The 23,075-nt window shown below is 41.3% G+C and overlaps 1 protein-coding gene across 7 annotated transcripts in view; it reads left to right on the top strand.

Moving 5' to 3' along the window:
• itpr1b (inositol 1,4,5-trisphosphate receptor, type 1b) overlaps nucleotides 1-23,075 on the top strand; it is a 531,527-nt gene that overhangs the window by 171,918 nt on the left and 336,534 nt on the right. For all 7 annotated transcript variants that reach the window (XM_059944385.1, XM_059944380.1, XM_059944381.1 and 4 more), the window contains exons 12-14: nucleotides 6,586-6,740; nucleotides 17,981-18,080; nucleotides 20,142-20,302. In XM_059944385.1, the coding sequence (XP_059800368.1) occupies nucleotides 6,586-6,740; nucleotides 17,981-18,080; nucleotides 20,142-20,302 (416 nt within the window). The remainder of the gene's footprint in view (nucleotides 1-6,585; nucleotides 6,741-17,980; nucleotides 18,081-20,141; nucleotides 20,303-23,075) is intronic.

Below are 23,075 nucleotides of genomic sequence, written 5' to 3'. Positions count from 1 at the left end.
GTTTGGATGGATTTTACTGGCATATTGGGTAAAAGGGTGTGATGTACCTTTTGAAAGGTACTAGTTCCTGGTATTGTGACATGGGTTGGCAGTGTGATTTCAGATTCAGATTTATCAGACATACATCAAAACTTTGAGTGAAATGTGTAATTTACATTAACAACCAACACAATTTTGGATTGTACCTGTGGCAGCCAGCAAATGTCACCACATATTCCAGTGCCAACAGTCCCTTCACGCCTGGCCAAGTAACACAGAACAGAACAGAGCATAGCAAGTGGCAAAGCAGTAACAGCCAAGCAATTTCAGTTTGTTCCTCCCTCAGTCTACCCACATACAGACCTCTAACCCCAGTACAGACGGTCTTTAGCCTTCGGTCTCCAGCAGACTTATGGATTCACAGACAGTGGGACTTGGACTTCTCCAGCAGGCTCACCGAGATTCACAGACTTGGAAGTCTCAAATTATTTTCCTCTTGAAAGATTACACCAGTGTGTCAATCAATCAGTTGGAGCCATTGCAGTCACATTGTAATTCAATGTCCATATTGGCCAGTTGGACTTCCTACCTGGTAGTCAGGAACTGCAATTCCCAAAGTTTAACCCACTCCCTGACTTCTTAGAACCATAGAAAACTACAGCACAGTACAGGCCCTTCAGCCCTCCATGTTGCGCTGACCCATATAATCCCCAAAAAAAGTACTAAACCATAGAGAATCAGAATCAGGTTTAATATCGCTGGTATAAAATATGTCGTGAAATTTGTTGTTTTGCAGCAGTAGTACAGTGTTGTACACAATGATGAAAATTGTAAATTACACTAAGGATACATCAAAATAAAATGTATGAGTAGTGTGAAAAGGGAGGGAAAAATGCTGGGGTAATGCTCATGGGTTCATTGTCCATTCAGAAATCTCATGGAAGAGGGGAAGAAGCTGTTCTGAAATGTAGAGTTGTATGACTTCTGTCACCTCTACTTCGATGATAGAAGTGAGAAGAGGGCTTGTCCCGGGCAATGGGGTCCTTAATGCTGGATGCCACCTTTTTGAAGGTGTCATGAATGCTGGGGAGGCTAGTGCCTCAGATTCCACTGCTGGTGAATGATGTCATTTGAGCAGCAGGAGGAGCAGTTGCTCTTTCTTGCTCTGATGCTCATGCTTGCTTGAGCATTTAGTCTTCACGCATCTTCAAAAAGCTGTTCTTCAGCTGCTCCATACACGTGAATGAATCCTGCAGAAACCTAATGGCATTTTCAACATGGAAATAGCATTGCTCATCTGGTTAGACATAAAACAACCAAAATAATTTGTTCCAAGTGGTTACAGGATTTTAAGGTAATTTCTGACAGAAATAGGGTATTACTTGGCAGCAGGGAGAAAGCTAGTTTCTCCAATTGGACATGCATCTTTACTATTACCAACTGCATGAATACGTTCAGTACAAAGAAAAGTGATAATGGAATGAAGAGAAAATGCAGTGGAAGCAGACAATATTGTACAAGTCCATGACAAGGTATATAGTGAGGTGTACATTATGAAGGTATTGCCCATATTTGATTATCCCTAGTTCATGATAGCAAGACCCTTGTGATTCCTCTGGTGAAGGATCCTCTGCAAATTACAGGCATAGGATAACCATTCCGGATATGACTTTATATGAATAAAGATGTGATGTCAAAGCTCTTGGTTCCAGACCTGTAGCAGTCGGGAGCACTGAATGGAATATCTATGTGTACAAACAGATTTTTTTTGGGGAGGGGTCTAAACTGTTGTACTACTCCAGAGATATGATTGATGTGGGGGGGGGGGGACTGATTGATCGATAACATTGAATATGCGACTTTAAAGGTCTGATGTTAAACCGAGGCACAATCTGACCTCGCATGAATGTTATAAAGAGAGCATGTCTTTTCCCAAAAGTTTGCAAAAAGTTAGGCATACAATCTAAAACTTTGATAAACTTCTGTAGATGCATGGTGGAGGGTATACTGATTGGTTGAATCATGGACTAGTATGGGCACACCAATGTCCTTGAGTGGAAATGCCTATTAAAAAGTAGTGCATACAGATCAGTCCAACACATGTAAAGCCCTTGCACCGTTGAGCACATCTGCATTAAGCATCATCGTAGGAACGCAGCATCCATCTCCAAGGATCCTCCGCCATCCAGGCCATGCTCTCTTCTCGCTGCTCAATCAATTCGTGTGCATTAGTTCGGATTTTGATTTTTATTTTTGCTCATTTGTATGAACATTGGACAAAGGAATAATTTTAAAGTAAAGGACAAAATTGGAAATTGGTTCATTGTCACATGTACACCATGCAGTAGAAAGGCATCTTTGATTTACCTGCTACCCCTGCAGATTATTTCAAAATATCCATGCGTCAGGGTAGTACAAAGGGAGAAAGCAGTAACAGAATGCAAAATATAGTGTTACTTACAGAGAAATTGCAGTGCAGGTAGACAGATAAGTGCAAGGGTCATGTCAAGGAACGTTGGGAGTTCAAGAGCTCATCTTTATTGTGCAAAAAGTATGTTCAAGTGTCTGATAAGAGCAGGATAGAAGCTGCCCATGGGACTAATGGTGAGTGTTTTGAAGTTTTTATCTTCTGTGTAATGGAAGGGGAGAAAAGGATGAATAACCAGGATGTGTGAGGGCATTTTGAATATTTTGGTTGCTTTTCGAAGACATAAAAAGTTGTCAGCTGTGTTCATTGAGGGAGTCTGGTTTTTCATGATAGATGAAGCTGTATCTAGAACACTGTAATTTCTTGTGGTCATGGGTACAAGAGCTGTTGCCATACCAACTCATGTATCTGGACAAAATGTTTTCTTTGAATCTATAGAATGTGTGAGGGAGAAAGAGGGATGCCAATTTTCTTTAGCTTTCTGAGGAAGTAAATGCATTAGAGTGCTCTGTGACTCTTTCCTGACACTGAGGGAAAGGCGGTTGCCATGACACTAGACCATCAGGTACTCCACCTCCTTGTGTTTCTGCTGCATGTGTACTACTGTGCACTCGTATGAGTTTTTGCTGCTAGCTTCCTAAAGCCTCAAGCACTTTGCCCTCCTATGACCAGCCCAACCCCAAATGCAGAATCTCTTGGAGCAGTTTCCTTTGCCTCAGGGGGTCTAATTGCTTTTCCATTTCCCTTCTTAAAACATGTAGTTTATTTCCTATTCCCTTTTAAATGCTTTCCTTATAAACAGTTTTTTACCCAAGCACTTCCTTTGTACTTTGGCTTGGTTCCGATATTTCTCATGTGCCTCTCTCGGGCCATGTGACGGTTATCAGGATAATTCGAGGGCAGTGACCTGGTATCCCAAGGTAGAAACAATCATTATTCTTGTTCCAGCAAGTTTCACTTCATGAATAGTTAAACAAGTCCTTTGATTAAATAAAAATGCCCTTGCACTGTGGGATTCAATAATCTTCCTGTATTGAAGAGCAAGTTGAGCTGTGATAAACCTGATAGGAATTTTTCTGTTTTCCACTTGGCTTGATGAGGTCAAATGTGTGTTTTTTTTAAATACCATAATAATACATTCATCTTTTAGAAGTTACTTTAGTAGAATAAATAAAATGTCAAATAGATAATAATAACACTCTATTTATCCTTTATGGTGTTTCAGAGAAGTTTGCAAGAATTGGATATTAAGGAATGTCATAAGAGATGGATACTGTTTGGCTGTTGTCATAACAGATGCATATCAAATTGATCTCATGCTTGATATTAACTAACAAGTCACAGCCCATCATATGACTGTCCTTGAGAAGGTTGAAGTAATTGCACTGGATTAAATTGGGAAACTTGTTTAAATGGAATCAGTTGATATTTGACAGCTGAAATATTGTGACAGCATTGATCTTGGAATTCCTGGCTTCACTGTGAGACCGATCTTCCAGATGGCTGAATGTTCAAATACTTTCTTAGGGCAAAGGGTAAAGTGCTTTCAGAAACACTGACTTCAGACCATATTTGTCACTGGTAGTCCAAACACCACCTGAATTATTCTCCACAATAATATCCCCCCCCAGTTAAAATTTGTCAGAAATGCTTGGGGTGAGTGATGAGAATGGCTTTTCAAGAAATTGGTAAAAATGAGCAAGATCTGATGTTAATTGGTGGGATAGAAAACGACAGTGATTGAACCCTGTGGAATTCTATACTAGAATGGTAGTGTGTGTATAGTTGCAGAGAAGGTGTTGTCCTGAGATAGAAAATGTGAAACTTCTCCATGAATTCCTAAACAAATCCGAGGAGATATTCTTGTAAGTATAATGTAGCCACTGTACCCTTCCTGGGGGTGAGGGGGGGTGGGGGAGTAGGAGTTGGAAAATTTGTTTCACATCATATTATTACATTTTAATGGGCAATATTGACTTTGTTCCTCCTTCAGAACTTTTTAGTTTTATCCTTGTTTTCCGATTTGTTCCTCATCTCACCTCCGTAACCCAACCCCTTATTGAAGTGATACGAGTTGCACATTGATTTACATAGACTGTATCAGGGTTAAAAGGTAGATATATAAACAACACTCAAATTGCAAGAAGCATTTTGTCAGATCCCATTTCCAATTTCCATTTTATTTCCTGCTTTTTAGTTTAGATGTTATTTAAATACTGTAGTTGCCATCAACATAGTTTCAAATGATCAAATCTGCTAATGCAGAATCCAATTCTGGTAGCCCAATCACAGACTAGAATCTTTTTTTTCTATCATTCTCATCCATACATATTTGGTGCTAATCCTAAATAACATTTTTTTTGCCAGTTATTCTTTACAAAGTATTTTAAAACTGCCAACTTGTCTACAAGTATGGTGCCACAATCTTCCCTTGTTCTGAACTGTCAAATCTGACAGGGTGTGAGCAGGGTGAAAAGGTGCCTCTGAGTATTTCCATTCTGACAAATCTTTATTCCACTGTTTGCCATTGTAAACTCTGTCAAAAATGTTGGAGTTAATCATCTTTGCCAGGTTGGACTGAAAAGACAACTCCCTTTTGAGTTTCAAGCCACTCAGATTCAAAACCTAGCAAGTTCATCCGACTGCCGTCTGCAATTTTCTAGCTGGTGCTCAACCACTTTTCCTTTGTGGTGGATTTTGTGTTGGAATTGCACAAGGTAATTTGTCCCAATGTTATTCCTTTCAAGGAACTGTGGAAATAATTTACTCCTCCTGAGCAGTCTATAAATTTTGCTTTTTCAACTATTATGTGTCATTTCCTTTGGTAAAAGTTGTTAGTGGATAAATTTCCACTAACCCAGCATTGGATGACATATACCAAAAGATTGCATGAAATAGCTCTCCCTTACTTACTACTTTTCTGGGTAATCACAGGCAACACATTGGTATTCCATCCATTTCCTATCCATGACACAATTATTAGCACACTATTGTTATTGTAATTGGTTTATTATTGTCGCATGTACTGAGATACAGTGACACACAACTTTATTTGCATGCCATTCAGACAGCTCATTCCATTCTCAATTACATCCAGGCAGTAAAGTGAAGGCAGAATACAATATTCCAATTACAGAGGGTGCGATGCAGCTAAGCAACATGCAAGGGTTCACCCTTCACCATACTTTGGAGCAGGATTCAGTCATTTGGCCTATCGAGTCTGCTCTGCCATTCTATCATGGCTGATTTATTATTCCTCTCAACTCTATTCTCCAGCTTCTCCCCATAACCTTGGACTTCCTTGCCAATCAAGAACCCCTCAACCTCTAATGTACCCAGTGACTGGGCCTCCACAGCCATCTGTAACAGTGAATTCCTCAGATTCACCTCCTTCTGGCTGAAGAAATTCCTCCTCATTTCTGTTCTAAAAGGACATCCTCGTATTCTGAGATGATGTCCTCTGGTACTAAAAACCCCTCTTATAGGAAATATCCTCTCCATGTCCACTCTATCTAGGCCTTTCAATATTCAACAGGTTTTAATAAGATCTCCCTCATTCTTTGAAACCCTAGTGAGTGTCGGCCCAGCACTATCAAGCCCTTCCTGTACATTATTTTCATTCCTGGCATCATTCTCGTGACCCTCCTCTGGACCCTCTCCAATGCCGGCACAGAGTTTCCTAGACAATGAAGCCAAAATGGTACATGACAATGAGATTGCCCAGCAGTGGCTCCTCCTTCCGGTAGGGTAACCCCATTGTTGTGCTTCACAGATAAAAGACATGCACAATATCCACATCGGGATAAATATTACACCAACGCACTTATTCACCCCAGAACCCAGTGCTTGAAGTTAGTTCTTTCATGCCAGCCAGTGATTTGTTGATGTCTACTTTGGGAATGTGTTGGGAATTTTAACAGAAGACGACCACAGATTAAACTGGGGCAACTAGTTGATTCCCAGATGGGGAGGGGGGGGGGGGGGTTAATTTTTCAAAGCTAAATGTTTCAATGCCTGAATGTAAAGTAATACCAGTTATAAGGTAGTAACTTTTAAGAGGCTGGTTGAAGATGAGTGTGCAAGCATTGTAAATATTCTTTGTAATTGAAAATTAAGTTCCATTTAGTACTGTTATTTAGCCTTTTATCTAACACTGTTGTATGTACTGTCTTCATCAGATTGACTCTGACCAGGAAGCATTGAGGAACAGAATCCGCAGCTTCCAGGAGAAGGTGATGTACGTGCTGGTGTCGGTGCCCGAGGGGAATCACATCTCCTCCATCTTCGAACTAGACACAACCACCCTCCAAAGAGGGGACTCTCTCGTTCCAAGGTATGACTTTTCAGCAGGCTGAAGGTCATTTGTTGGTGACGCAGTGTGAGGTTAAGTGTTCAGGAGCTTTCAGATTTTCATTGGGGTCAATAAAAGGCAAGGAGGTGTAAGCAGGGTGGCCATCACATGAGTGGGTTATTGCTTGAGTGGTCCAGCTTTGGTTCAACAAGTTTGGGGGTTCTAAGTTTAAAGACTTTCTGCTAAGTTTTTTTCCTCTTCATGCATAGCGAGTGAACTGAGAATGGATCCAGAGGTAGTGGTATGTTCCTTGTGTGAGATGTGGGAAATTTGAGAGACCTCCAGTCTTCCTGATACCTGCATCTGCATGAAGTGCATTGAGCTCCAGCTCCGTAGAGGCCATGTTAAGGAACTGGGGCTGCAGCTGGATGCCTTTGTCTGACAGGCTACATCACTGTCAGGTATGGAGGTGCTACTGCACAGGACTGAAAGAAGCTGCAGAGGGTTGTAAATCTAGTCAGCTCCATCTTGGTGACTGGCCTACAAAGTACCCAGGACATCTTCAGGGAGTGGTGTCTCAGAAAGGCGGCATCCATTATTAAGGACCTCCAGCACCCAGGACATGCCCTTTTCTCACTATTACCATCAGGTAGGAGGTACAGAAGCCTGAAGGCACACACTCAGTGATTTAGGAACAGCTTCTTCCCCTCTGCCATTCGATTCCTAAATGGACATTGAATCTTTGGACGGTACCTCACTTTAAAAAAAAATGCAGTATTTGCATTTGTACCTTTTTAATCTATTCAATATATATAATTGATTTATTATTATTATTATTTTTATTTTATTATTTTTTTCCCTCTCTGCTGGATTATGTATTGCATTGCACTGCTGCTGTTAAGTGAACAAATCTCACATCACAAGCTGGTGATAATAAGCCTGATTCTGGTTCTCATACGGGGAAATGAGGATGTGATCAGCAGGAGCTACAGGGAAGCTTAGTTGCAGGAAAGAGGTACGTGGGTGACTGTCAGGAGAGTAAAGGGGAATAGGCACCCAGAGCAGAGTACACTTGTGGCCAGTCTCCTCAATGTAAAATATACCATTTCGGATGCTGTTTGGGAGGGGACGACCCACTGGGAGAAGCTGTAGCAACCAGGTCTCTCACATTGAGTCTGGCCCTGTGATGTGGGGGGGGGGGGGGGTTCCCCTGATTAGAGGAGCAGAAAGCAGGCTCTGTGGATGTGAAAGAGATACTGGGAGGGTATGTTGCCTCCCAGGTGCCAGAGTCAGGATGCCTCAGATTGGGTGAACAGCCGGTACATATTGGAAGGAAACATAGGAAACAAAAGGGAAGGGGTGTTGAACAGAGAATATAGGGAGTTGGGCAGAAAACTGAAAAGCAGGACCTCTGGAGTAGTGATCAGTGAAGATGAGAATAGGATGACTTGGCAGATAAATGCGTGGCTGAGGAATTGATGCAGGGAACAGGGTTTCAGATTTCTGGATCATTAGGATCTCTTCCGGGCCAGCTACCTGTTGTCGTAATTAACAAATCCTAAACTGTGACATGTCCTTTGGTCTTGGGGCTCCACCACTACTTGAATTTTCTCACACACTTGTGTAATCCTGGTGTGTCAATGGTGTAATCTCAGTAAGTGACGCTCGGCTTAAAGAACATGAAAGCATAGGAAAATGGAGCAGGAGTCGGCATCTAGCCCATTAAGCATGCACCACCATTCAATAAGATCATGGCTGATCTGGCCATGGACTCATCTCCACCTATCTGCCTTTTCCTCAAAACCCTTAATATCCCTACTATGCAAAAATCTATCCAACTTTGTCTTGTATATATTTACTGAAGTAGCCTCCACTGTTTCATTGGGTAGAGAATTCCAGATTCACCACTCTCTGGGAAAAGCAGTTCCTCCTCATCTCTGTTCTAAATCTACTCTCCTGAATCTTGAGGCTATGTTCTAGTCTCACCTACCAGTGGAAGTAACTTTCTTGCCTCTATCTTATCTATCCCTTTCATAGTTTTTCATATTTCTATAAGATATCCTCTCATTCTTCTGAATTCCATCAAGTACAGTCCCTGGTGACTCAATCTCTCCTCGTAGTCTAAACCCCCCCCCCAGCCCCAACCCTGTAATGAACCTGGTGAACCTCCTCTGCAGTGCCTCCAAAGTCAGTATATCCTTAAGTTAAAAGACCAGAACAGCACACAGTACTCCAGGTGTGGCATTACCAGTACCCTGTACAGTTGCAGCGTAACCTCCCTGCTCTTAAATTCAATCCCTCTAGCAATAAAGGCCAACGTTCCTTTTGCCTTTTTGATAGCCTGCTGCACCTGTATGCTAAACTTGAGTGATTCATGCACAAGCACTCCCAAGTCCCTCTACACAGCAGCATGCTGCAGTTTTTTTTACCCTTTAAGTAATAATCTGATCTTCCATTTTTCCTTCCAAGTGGATGATCTCACATTTACCAACATTGTATTCCATCTGCCAGACCTTTGCCCACTCACTTAACCTATCTAGATCTCTCTGCAGACTCTCCATATCCAATGCACAGTTTGCTTTTCTGTTCAATTTAGTATCATCAGCAAACTTGGATACACTACACTTGGTCCCCCTCTTCCAGATCACTAATGTATATTGTGAACTGTTGCAGGCCCAGCACCGATCCCTGTGGCACACTGTTCACCACTGATCCCAACTCTGCTTTCTAGTAGTTGACCAATCCTCTACCCATGCCAGCACATTACCTTCAACTGTATGCATCCTCATCTTGTCTTTTATGTGGCAACTTATTGAACACCTTCTGGAAACCCAAGTAAATAACTTTCATCTATTCCCCTCTATCCACTGTGCTCATTATATCCTCAAAGAACTCCAGTAAGTTTGTCAAACAGGACCTGCCTTTGCTGAATCCATGCTGCATTTTCTTGATGTCAATTTTTTTCCAGATCCCTTGCTATTTCTTCTTTAATGATAGCTTCAAGTATTTTCCCAACTACAGATGTTAAACTAACTGGCCGATGGTTAAATGCCTTTTGCCTGCATACTTTTTTGAATAGTGGCATGACATTCACAGTCTTCCAATCTGACAGGACCTGCCCAGAGAATTTTGGTAAATTATCACCAAAGCCTCTACTATAATTTTTGCCATTTCTTTCAGGACCCTGGAATACATTTGCTGTGTTGTGCCTTGAGCCCACAATCTTCTGATCTTTTTAACAATGTCTTGAGATTTTGGAGATGTTCCTTGTCACCCTTACTGGTAACAATAATGTTCTCCAGGTGACACTGAGTACCTGGGCAACGTAGTCCATAATACAGGTGCAAATAGTACTCCAAAAAAGCATCTGTTAAGACCATTTTTGTGATAATGCCCTTTAAGTGTTTATAGTGAGAATAGTTTGGACTCTTCCATCTCCATCTGCAGGTAGGTCTCGGCTAAGTCCACTTTGCTGAAGTGTTTTCCTCCAGAAAGGTTTGCAAAGATGTCCTCTATCCTGGGCAGAGGGTATTGATCTACTTTCAGCACTGAGTTAATGGTGACCCTAAAATCACCGCAGATCCTGACAGATCCATTCTTCTTGACTACTGGGACTGCTGGTGTTACCTATGGAAGCCACTCCATCTCGGAAAAAATTCCTTCAGGCTCTATGTGATCCAGCTCTTTGGCTACTTTGTCACAGATGACATAAGGAGCCAGATGGGCTTTGAAAAAATTGTGTGACATTTTCATTTCATACTATTTCACCTTTGATATGTTTGAGTTTTCCATTGCCATCCTTGAACACTGCAGTAGCCTCATGCACTTTCAGTTGACTCTATTGCAGGGGATGTGGCACACAAATGGTTGATGGATTTCCAAATCAGGTTGTAGTTGTCTCAGCTATTCGTGTCCCCATAGTGCTGGCCCTCCTGTTTGTACCACATACAAACAAGCCCAATGTGGCTTATTGGTTGTTGTATTTCAATATTACAAATGTCTTTGCCACAGGAGTCACCTTTTCTCTATTGTATGTTCTTAGCTTTATGTCTGTAGGCTTCAGTTCAGTATCTTTGAAAAGCCGTTCAGATTCATTTTGTGGACAGCTGAGCCAGCGCCCAATTCCATTTTAATTTGCCTTTAATTTCCAGTCTCTGATTAGTTTTAACATTGTAAATCTGAAGGCTGCGCAGTCCGGAGTCACTCTCATCATTTTCAGATTTTTGATCAACAGCATGCAGGTTAGTAATCTTTTCGAAACTTGAAAATTGACTTATTACCTTTATCCCTTTGTTGTCCCTTTACTTTTGTCTGCCCATCGTGCTCTTTACATTTTCTGCAAGTTTTAACTTTAAGTTTACTTTGGCCTTATGTATGTGATTCCCTGCCACAATGGTAACACAATTTGTTTGGCCAGTCAGATTTTTACTTACACATTGCAATTTTGCTCACACTCACTTTAGTTCCTGACTGCAACTCACTTGCATCTCCATCTACCTTTTCCATTATACAGCTATTTCAACTGCTCTTTTAAATGTAAGTTGTGCTTCAGTTAAGAGCCATTTTTGAATGCTTTCTTGTAAGATTACACAAACTAAACAATCCCTCAGTGCCCTTGACTGAACTGACAATGCTCAGGCAATCTCTTCAATTCAGCCACAGAAGATGAAATGGGCTCCCCTTTCTTTAGATTTTAAATTTTTTTTTACGGGATGTGGGTGTCAACAGCTAAGCCAGCATTTATTGCCCCATCCCTAGATGCTTTTGAGAAGGTGGTGATGAGTTGCCTCCTTGAACTGCTGCAGTCCCTGACATGTAGTACACCCACGGCAAGGGAATTCCATGCTATTGACCCAGTGTTAATGAAGGATTCCACATCTGAAACCTGAAGCATTCTGCAGTCAACAATGGTTTCAGTTCTGAATGCCCCTGCATTACTTTCAAGCTACCAGTGAAGCTCATTTCAGCATGTTTGGTTGGAGCAGTTAATCTTCTAAAAAAAAGTGCGCTTTTAAACCCAATGCAATCAACAAAACTGGCTCTCAGTTCTCATTGACATTTCATTTGCTTCAAAATTGAGCTCCATCTGTTGAGCATACAAAATCCAGTCATCTCTTGTGCAATCAATCTTTATGATGTAGCCAGCCATTTCTGCTCTTTATTTATGATAGTGATCATTCGGACTCGTGTTTATGAACCTGTGAATTTGTCTGTTTCTGCCTCTTTTTTTTTAAGTTTGGCCTCTCTCTCCCTTCCAAAGAACACATGCTGATGCTGTTTTTTTTCTTGTTGTGCTTTGTTTATTAACTCAAACATCTATCAGCACTTCAAAAATTAGGTAGACTTCTCAGGTTCACTTAAAACTTTGTGTCCTCTATTGTTAAGTTTTATAACTCTAAAACACAAAAACTAATTAAAAGGAAAGCAAGGGAGCCAGGATTTCAAGTCTAACTTCTTTTTCACTTTAAATTAGGCGAGCGCATATAAAGTATGACACTTATGTGCTTTTGCATATAACCTGCAATGCGTTATGTAAACAATACTTAAATAAACAATGCATTTACAATATTACTCAACTATCAAGGGAATACTAAATACACAATAGTATGACTTGTACACAAAGAATGGGTTACACCTGAACCCGAGGGGGTCTATTGGCACAGAGGCAGGTTTGCTGTTCCTCTGGGAATGGGAAGCAGAGTGATGGGACTGAGGATGACTCAGTTGGTATACAAGTAGATGCAATGTATAGAGAGATTGTGAGGAAGGACAAGCAGATGATAGAGAAAATTGCAGTCAGTGGGATGAGTTGAAGTGTAACATGGGGGCAAAATCGAAAAGGATGATGAATACTGGAATGAATGTTTTATATTTGAATGAACACAGTATATGGAATAAGGTAGATAATCTTGTGTAATTAGAGACGGGCGGGTATGATGTGGCTGAAAGAAGATCGTAGATGGGAGTTCAACATTAGGGATACACATTGTATCAAAACGACAGGGAGATGAGCACAGAGGGGTGAAGGTGGAGTGACTCTGTTGGTTAAAAAATGTAGAGAATTCCTTAGAAAGAAGTGACATAGGATTGGAAGATGTAGAATCTCAGTGGGTAGAGTTAAGAAACTGCAAAGGTAAAAAGTCCCTGATGGGAGTTAAGTACAGGCCTCTGAACAGTGGCCAGGATGTGGGCTACAAATTACAATGGGAGTTAGAAGAGGCTTTTAAAAAGGGCAATGTTTTGTTAGTCATGGGGTAGATTGGGAAAATCTGGTTGGTGCTGGACACTGAGAGAATTTCTAGAAAGCCTATGAGAAAGCTTTTTAGTGCAGCTTGTGGTTGAACCCACTAGGGAAATGGCAATTCTGGATTGGGTTTTATGTCATGACCCAGATTTGATTAGGAATCTTAAGGTAGAGTAACACTGAGTGATCATAACATGATAAAATTCACCCTGCAGTTTGAGAAAGAGAAGCTAAAATTCGATGTATTTAGTGGAGTAAAGAGTATTACAGAGCAAATTTGATTGGAAGTGGACACTAGAATGGATGATAGCAGAACAGCAGTGGCTGGTGTTTCTGGGGGAGATTCAGAAAGCACAGGAAAAATGCATCCCAAAGATGATGTACTGTAAAAGGGAAGTGAGACAACTGTTGCTGATGAGGGAAGTCAGAGCATGAAAGCAAAAGAGAAGGCATATAATGTAGCAAAAAATAGTGGGAAGGTAGAGGATTGGGAAGCATTTAAAAACCAACAGGAGGTGACTAAAAAGCCATAAGCTGAGGAAAAGATGAAATCTAAAGGGAAGCTACCAATAATGTATGTAAAAGAGGATACAAAAAGTTTTTTTTTCCCAAAGATATAAAGAGAAAAAGGGAGATGAGACTGGATATCAGACTGCTGGAAAATCACACTGGTGATTGGTAGTAATGGGGGACAAAGAAATAGCAGACGAACTGAATAAGTATTTTGCATCCGTCTTCACTGTGGAATGGCAGAATAACAGAAATGCATGAGTGTCGGAGCAGAATTGAGGGTCATTGCTATTACTATGGGAAGCTGAAATGTCTGACGCTAAATAGTCACCTGGACCAGATGGACTGCACTCCAGGGGTAGCTGAAGTGATTGTAGAGAAATTAGCAATGATCTTTCAAAAATCAATTGATGCTGGCATGGTTCTGGAGGACGGGGAAATTGTAAAAGCCACTCTACTCTTTAAGAAGGGAAGGTAGCAGATGAAAGGAAGTTAAAGGACGGTTTGACTGATTTCAGTGGTTGGAAAGATTTCTATTTTTAAGGATAAGGTTTCTTGGAGGCCCATGACAAAAAAGGCCAAAGTCAGCAAAATTTTCCAATGGGGAAATCTTGCCAGACAAGCTTGTTGGGGTTCTTTGTAGAAATAACAAACAGGATAGAAAAAGGAGCCAGTAGATGTTATTTATGTAGATTTTCAGAAGATATTTAATAAAGTGCTGCACATGAAGTTGCTAAACACTAGCATTAGAAAATTGGCTGACCAGGAGGAGACAAAAAATGGGAATCCAGGCGGCCTTTTCTGGTTGGCTGCCAGTTACAAGTGGTGTGTCGCAGGAGTCGGTGTTGGGACTGCTTCTTTTCACGTTGCTTGTCAGTGATTTAGATGAAGGAATTGATGGCTTTATGCTCAAGTTTGTGGCAATACAAAGATAGATGGGGTGGCAAGTTGTGTTGAGAAAGCAGAGTGTTTGCAGATGGACTGAAACAGATTGGGGGAATGAACAAGGAAGTGGCAGATGGAATATAACGTAGGGAAGTGCATGGTCGTGCACTTTGGCACAAGAAATAAAGATGTGGACTATTTTCTAAATGGGGAGAAAATTCACAAATCAGGTGCATAGGGATTTGGGAGTTCTAATGCAGGATTTCCTAAAGTTTAACTTGCAAGTTGAATACGGTGATAAGGAATGCAAATGCAATGCCAGCATTTGTTTCAAGGGGACGAGGACACAAAATGATGTACTGCTGAGGCTTTATAAGGCATTGATCTTACCTCACTGGAAATATTGTGAAGTATTTTGGGCGCCTTAACTAAGGGAAGATATGCTAGCATTGGAGAGGAGATTCAGAAGAATGAAAGGGTTAACATATGAGGAGCATTTGATAGCTCTGGGCCTGATGTCTAGAAGAATGAGTTGGGGGGGTGTGGGGAAAATCTCATTGAATCTTAATGAATATTGAAAAATCTGGACAGAGCTGTTGTGGAGAGGAAGTTTTCTATAGTGCGGGAGATGGGACTAAAGGGCACAGCCTCAGTTTTGAGAGACATACATTCAGAACAGAGATGAAAAGCAATTCCTTTAGCTTGATGGTAGTGAATCTGTGGAATTCAAGGCCAAGTCATTGGCTATATTTAGAGTGGAGGATGATGGTGTTTTGATTAGTCAGGGCACCAAAGGTTAGACCAAAGTGAGAAGGCAGGGGAATGGGGTTGAGAGGGTTAGTAAATCAGCCATGGCGGAGCAGACCCGTTAGGCTGAACTTTGTTTTATGATCTTCTGATGGGTTAATGTATTGGTTAGTGAATTTCTAATTTTAAGCAAGTTAATTTACAAATAATTTTACAGATTAATCAGTCATGGAACTGAATGCTTAATTTTCAGAAAATTATATCTGTATAATTTTGGTGGGAAGAAAGTAGTGATGTTACAGCTTAAAAATAGTGCTAAACATTCTCAAATTCTGCAGTAATAACTTTGTAAATGTTATTGTTCATAACAGAAATGGACAGTTTTTTAAGAGTCTATTCAAAGCACACAATGATAAGAATCCTTTTACAGCTAATTGGTAGACAGTTTGGGCAAGAATAAAATGAAAGGTAGACGTGTGTGTGTGTATGTGTATATATATATATATATATATATATATAAATATAAAATGTGTGTGTGTATGTGTGTGTATATATATATCCTGAGCGGCAATGAGATGATCCATTTTCGTTGTATAATGAATGAATAAACATTAAGCAGGACATCATTAAACACTCTCTGGTGCAAATTCCCACTATATTACCTCCTTCACCCCAGAAGGTTTTGATTTAACATCCCATCCAAATTTGTTACCTCTTAGAATGTAATATTTGATGGACGTTTTTACTTCAGCAGGAAACCTATTGTATACATTTGCCCAAGACATACAAATTTTAATTTTGTGTGACCATCATGCATCTTTTTATTAAGCATTAATTTAAAGAATCAGTAATTAAAATAAACTTGCATGTTCTACCATGTATCAAGAAAGGCATAAAATATTAAAGTAAATGTGCCATGTAAATGTGTATTTTGAGTTGCTCAATGATTTTGGCTGTTACTCATTTTTCTTCTTTACTGAACTGCAATTATGGTGGTGAATTTGTGCATTCATTGTTACACATGCCCTTGGAGGCCGTCAGTGAGCATATTTAAAGTGGAGGTTAAAACGTTCTTGATTAGTCAGGGTGTCATAGGTTATGGTGTGAAGGCAGGCGATTGATTGGGTTTGAGAGGCATAATAAGTCAGAAATGGTGGAGCAGACTCAATCACTGAAATAGTCTAATTCTGCTCTAATGTCTTATGGTCTTATTAGTTTTTGATTTCCATTTAGCTTCATGTGGTTAGTTTACTGAACAGCATCATCTTAACTATTTGTGAAATTGACAGCAAAATTCCCTGGTTTTTCTGCTGAGTGAGTTTTCATATATTTTTGCTATGGGCTGGCAAACCTCTTGCACAGTGAGATGTCCTTTGTAGTAGGAAGCTTAGTTAATAAGAAAGGGAATATCGTTGTGTAATGTCACAAATAATCTGATCGATATACCTGGAAGCCAAATTGTTGAAGGAATTTTAGCCATGAGCAACTTGTTTAAACAGTCTCTCAATTTGCCTTCTACCCAAATTAAACTGAGTTTCATGTAATATTCTAACCAAAGAAGTTACTTTATGCTGAGATCTCTGAAAGTGTGAGATATCTTGATTCAGCTCATCGAACTAATCTCATTTATCATTAAAAAAAGAGTTTTGTTTTTGGTATTGGGTGCAAGAAACATGGCTGCTTTGTGATATGCATGTCTTGCCAATTCCTGAGAAAGTGACATTTGGGGCACAGGATTTAAAGCAAGAAATTGTCTTATTCAGTTATCTATACCTTCGAAAGTCTGAGTACAGAAGCACTGACATTGTGTACTGTATAGTTTGCATGTGAACTGCTGCCCTAGTTTATCAATCAGTATACAAACTGCCAGTACGACAAACCAAGGGGGAAACCCAGGTAATGTTGAGCATCTGTTCTGGGCAAGTGCTTTGTGCAGCATGACTCAGGACTGCACAACTAGGGCAGTGGAAAAGAGAACGCTCCTTCCCAACACAGTAAAGGTTCTCTCACACTCACAAGACGTGGAACAACATACCTCAATACATTGCTACTGAATCAACTGCTGTAAAATCACACTACAGAGGCATTTAAAGGAAAAAAAATATATAGGTAATGTGCAAAGATTAAAGTTGATGCATGTTTGTGAAAGAATTGATTTTTAGCAAATCCTAGGGAAAATGTGTTAAGTATGATCATAAACAAGAGAAAATCTGCGGGTGCTGGAAATCCAAGCAACACACAAAATAATGAGAGCCTGCTGAAGCATGTCAGCCTGTACTCTTTTCCATAGATGCTTCCTGGCCTTGTGAATTCCTCCAGCAGTTTGTGTGTTAAATATGATGACTATTACTATTTTGCCTTTGAATTTGCTCTATAACATGTTGCACGCCATATTGTGGTCTGAGGTGAGGAAAAATTTCAACTCATGAAATTTCGGTTCATAATAGCAGTGATCTGTGTTCTTTAACAGTACTGCATTCTCATATCAAAAGTTCATGCACTTTTAGGAACGGAGGCTCGCGTAGTGTAACAATGGGAAATCGCTCACAATCACATAACTTACTGGTAACATAACAACTGAGAAGCATTATCCTGAAACTGATTCACAGTAATTTGTCTTGAATTTTTGTCTATTATTTTTTTCTCATTTTGTAGGAATTAGATCTCCTGTTTCCTTAAGCCTCATGTCTGAAATTTCCTCAATCAGCTTTTTTAAAGTATCCCCCTCTCTTTTTCAAGGTGCTCCTTTTATTTGGGCTTGAGTGATAAGGTGTTAAATTCTATTTGATATGATTTTGTGCTTTGGTACATTTTACTGCATTAGTATAAATGCTTCAAGTAAGAGTAAGTGGTTAAATGACGACAAGGTATATCTGACATCTAACTTGTATTTTAGGAACTCCTATGTGAGACTCCGGCATCTCTGCACAAACACGTGGGTTCACAGCACCAATATTCCAATTGACAAAGATGAAGAGAGACCAGTTATGCTAAAGGTAAGTTTGGATCAAACATTATTAATATTAACAACAACACACATAAAATGCTGGTAGAACACAGCAGGCTAGGCAGCATCTATAAGGAGAAGCGACACACTGTCTTATCCCCCCTTGGTCAATCTCTTCCCACCTATGTTTGTGACACTTCTCATGCCTTGAATTGTTTCAATGATTTTAAGTTCCCTAGCCCCCACCATCTTATTTTCACCATGGATGTCCAGTCCCTATATACCTCCATCCCCCACATGGTCTCGAAGCTCTTCGGTTTTTTTTTGGATTCCAGACCTAACCAAATCCCCTCTACCACCACTCTCCTCCGTCTAGCGGAATTAGTTCTTACTCTCAATAATTTCTCCTTTGGCTCCTCCCACTCCCTCCAAACCAAAGGTGTAGCCATGGGCACCCGTATGGGTCCCAGTTATGCCTGCCTTTTGGTTGGCTTTGTGGAACAGTCCATGTTCCAAGTCTATACCGGTATCCATCCCCCTCTTTTCCTTTGCTACATTGACGACTCCATTGGCGCTGCCTCCTGCACACATGCTGAGCTCATTGACTTCATTAACTTTGCCTCCAACTTTCACCCTGCCCTCAAATTTACCTGGTCCATTTCCAACACCTCCCGCCCCTTTCTTGATCTTTCTGCCTCCATCTCTGGAGACGGCCTATCTACTGATATCTACTATAAACCTACAGTCTCTCACAGCTACCTGGACTATTCCTCTTCACACCCTGTCTCTTGCAAAAAGGCTATCCCCTTCTCACAATTCCTCCGTCTGCACCGCATCTGCTCTCAGGATGAGGCTTTTCATTCCAGGATGAAGGAGATGTCTTCCTTTTTTAAACAAAGGGGCTTCCCTTCTTCCACCATCAACTCTGCTCTCAAACGCATCTCTCCCATTTCCCGCACGTCTGCCCTCACCCCATCCACCCGCCACCCCACTCAGGATAGGGTTCCCCTTGTCCTTACCTACCACCCCACCAGCCTCCAGGTCCAACATATAATTCTCCGTAACTTCCGCCACCTCCAACGGGATCCCACTACCAAACACATTTTTCCCTCCCCCCCCCCCTTCTGCTTTTTGCAGGGATTGCTCCCTATGCGACTCTCTTGTCTACGCGTCCCCCCCCATCCCTTCTCACCGATCTCCCTCCTGGCACTTTTCCTTGTAAACAGAACAAGTGCTACACCTGCCCTTACACTTCCTCCCTCACCACCATTCAGGGCCCCAGACAGTCCTTCCAGGTGAGGCGACACTTCACCTGTGAGTCGGCTGGTATGGTATACTGTGTCTGGTGCTCCTGGTGTGGTCTTTTATATATTGGTGAGACCCGACGCAGACTGGGAGACCGTTTCGCTGAACACCTATGCTCTGTCAGCCAGAGAAAGTAGGATCTCCCAGTGGCCACACATTTTAATTCCACGTCCCATTCCCATTCTGATATGTCTTATCCATGGCCTCCTCTATTGTCAAGATGAAGCCACACTCAGGTTGGAGGAACAACACCTTCTATACCGGCTGGGTAGCCTCCAACCTGATGGCATGAACATTGACTTCTCTAACTTCCATTAATGCCCCTCCTCCCCTTCTTACCCCATCCCTGACATATTTAGTTGTTTCTTTTTTCTCTCTCTGCCCATCCCTCTGCCTGTTCTCCATCTCCCTCTGGTGCTCCCCCCCCTTCTTTCTCCTGAGACCTCCTGTCCCATGATCCTTTCCCTTCTCCAGCTCTGTATCACTTTCGCCAATCACCTTTCCAGCTCTCAGCTTCACCCCACCCCCTCCGGTCTTCTCCTATCATTTTGCATTCCCCCCCCCCCCACTTTCAAATCTCTTACTATCTTTCCTCTCAGTTAGTCTTGACGAAGGGTCTCGGCCCGAAACGTCGACATCGCTTCTCCCTATAAATGCTGCCTAGCCTGCTGTGTTCTACCAGCATTTTATGTGTGTTGTTTGAATTTCCAGCATCTGCAGATTTCTTCGTGTTTGCTGATTATTAATATTAAGTCATTAAGTTGTGGGCTAACTGATGGTGCCACCACCTCTCCTTCCACTACAGATTGGCACTTCTCCAACTAAAGAGGACAAGGAAGCATTTGCAATTGTACCTGTTTCCCCCGCTGAAGTAAGAGACTTGGACTTTGCCAATGATGCCAGTAAAGTGTTGGCCTCAATAGCCGGCAAACTTGAGAAGGGCACAATTACACAGAATGAAAGGCGGTAGGTGACATCCCTTTATCACACAGCTAGCTGTTGGCCACACAGATTTTCTTGCAAGACACTGTGTAAACACCTTCCCATCTTTTGATTTTTGTCTGTGATTTTTCACCCCACAGCCCCCCCTAGTTTAGTGCAGTTGTAAAGTTGTCAATCTGGAAGTGTTGTAAAAGTCCTTTATAAAGCAACGTTTGTATTTACTGAAATAATTTTGCAACATTACTTAAAATTCCTTGGTTATTACTAAACAAAATTTGAGCAGGGATATTTGGATCATCCTGAAGATTAGTGTTTTTAGAGGTTTATGGGAAAAATGTGGTCATTGCAAGTAGGGAACATCAGCCCTTCTAATCCACTTACTTGCTCTTGTAGTGGTATTACTTCAAAATCTATGTTGCACTGGATGTCGTTCTCAGCTGTTTGCTCTCTTACTTGTTTAGCAAGCTCCTCTTAGCCAGTTATGTCTTTGTTATTGGAAACTTAAAAATGAAGATAATTTGTGGGTATGAGGAACAAATGCAAGAAACTTTTCCAGAGTATTGTTCATACTAATTGATTGACAAATTATTGAAAACCTTCACTTTCCATTGCATCTTAGGTCAATAAAACCTCGCTTTCTGTCGTCCTACTGTGTCAACATTCCCCATTGTCAATTCTGTTTCTGATTTGAGTTGGAATGACCACATCCCATTCCTGAAAGAAAAGCTAACAATGCTCATAAAAGCACAACCTGTTCTCATGTGCTTCTCAAAGACACTTCAGTATGAGAGACTGCCGCCCTGGATCAACATGCTTGATTCTTAACTGACCTTTGAATTTGAGTTACGATAAGGTTCTTGCCTAGTACTTGTATTTCAGAATGTTGGTAACACTGGAAAAGGCAATATTTATCACCCACCCTTACTGCTCCTGAGCACAGTAGATGGTTAGGCTATCTTGATGGATGCTTTGAATTAATTACCTTATTATGGGTCTCTAGCTGTCTCTAAATGTGTTTATCTTGCTATGGGGGGCACTTAGGCCATGATAGCACATATCCACTCCTGAATGGCATGCATGAGTTAGGTGGATTTTTGCAATTATCTGTAGTTCTTTTGTTTTTTAGCCAAGGAGAATTGCAGTCCAAAATAAAGTCCTGGACCAGCCGTTTGTTATGACAGGGCTTGGGTTTATGTGCTACAAAACAAAGTTGGGCAGTATCAAGAACAGCCATGCATCCCTTCCCAATGAACTTAATGCATTCTATGCACATACTGAACAGAAAGGGATTGGAATGTCACCAGCCACCCCAATGACCTCCAATGCCCTTGAACCTACCCCAATGACCTCCAATGCCCTTGAACCTACCCCAATGACCTCCAATGCCCTTGAACCTACTCCAATGACCTCTAATGCCCCTGAATTGTGTGCAGATCAGCTGGCAGGGGAATGTGCTGACATTTGTAACCTCTCCCTGCCTCAGTCTGACGTTCCCTTCTGCTTTAAGGAGAGCACTGTCATCTTGCTACTTAAGAGAAACAAGGTAATGTGCCTTAATGGCTACTGCCCATTTGCTCTGACATTAAAATTGCAATTTGCTTCAAGAAGCTGATCTTGGCGCACTAACTCCAGCCTCCCGGGGAAAACTGGACCCACTGCATTTCGCCTAGTGGCAAAGTGGGTCTATGACTGATGAATCTCCCTGCCTCTAGAACATCTGCACAGTAAAGGCATCTACATTGACTCGAGCTCAGTCTTCAGTATTACCCCAAGCAAGCTCATCACCGAAATCCTAAACCCTGGGATTGAATACCCTTTGCAGCAAGTCCTTGACTTCCTGATCAACAGACTGCAAAGACTGCAATCAGTAAAGACAGGCAGCAGCAACTCTGCACAATTATTCTCAACACCGATGTTCCACAAGGTTGTGTCCTCAGTCCCCTACCCTACTCCCTGGACACTCACAACTGCATGGACAGAATCTGCTCCAGCTTCATCAAATAGTAATGAGTCAATACAGGAAGGAGATAGAGAACCTAGTGAGATGGTGCCATGAAAATGGCCTTTCCCTCAGTATCAGCAAAACACAAAATTCAAGTCAGGAAAGGGTGCAATGCATCAATGGTTTCAAGTTCCTTGGAGTGAACATCACCCAAATCCTGTCCTTGTTCAACCATGTTGATGCCATGGCCTCGAAAGCTCAATGTCTCTACCTCCTCAGGGGACTAAAGAAATTTGGTATGTCCTCTTTGATCCTCAGCAATTTCTATCGACTTACCATAGAAAGATCCTATCCAGATGCATTCCAGCTAGGTGTGGTAACTGCTCTGCCTGTGATTTCACAAAACTGAAGAGACGTTAACAGAGCTCAGCGCATTACAGAAACCATCCTTGTATCCGTGGCCTCTTGTCTTTTCATCTCGCTGCCTTGATAAAGTAAAATCACAATCCCAATCAACTTTAGACATTCTCTCTTCTTCCCCCTCCCATCAGGCAGTAGATACAAAAATTTGAGAGCACAGGGAGAGCTTCTATCCTACCGTAATAAAACTGAATGTTTCCCTTGTGTAATAAGATACACTCTTGACTTCACAGTCTACCTTGGTGTATCCTTGTACATTACTGTCCATCTGTACTGCAATACTCCACACTTTATTCTGCGTTTAGTTATTGTTTTACCTTGTACTGCCTCAATGTATCTTTGTAATGAATTGATCTGTGTTGACGGTAAGACACTGTTTCTCAATACAAGTGATGAAAATAATAAACTGTTTTGCCAACTTAGATTGTTGACTTA

Source organism: Hypanus sabinus, chromosome 19, assembly GCF_030144855.1.
Source record: "Hypanus sabinus isolate sHypSab1 chromosome 19, sHypSab1.hap1, whole genome shotgun sequence".
Lineage (NCBI taxonomy): Eukaryota > Metazoa > Chordata > Chondrichthyes > Myliobatiformes > Dasyatidae > Hypanus > Hypanus sabinus.
The sequence above is the reverse complement of the archived record's forward strand: the minus strand, read 5'-3'. Positions and strand labels throughout refer to the sequence as shown.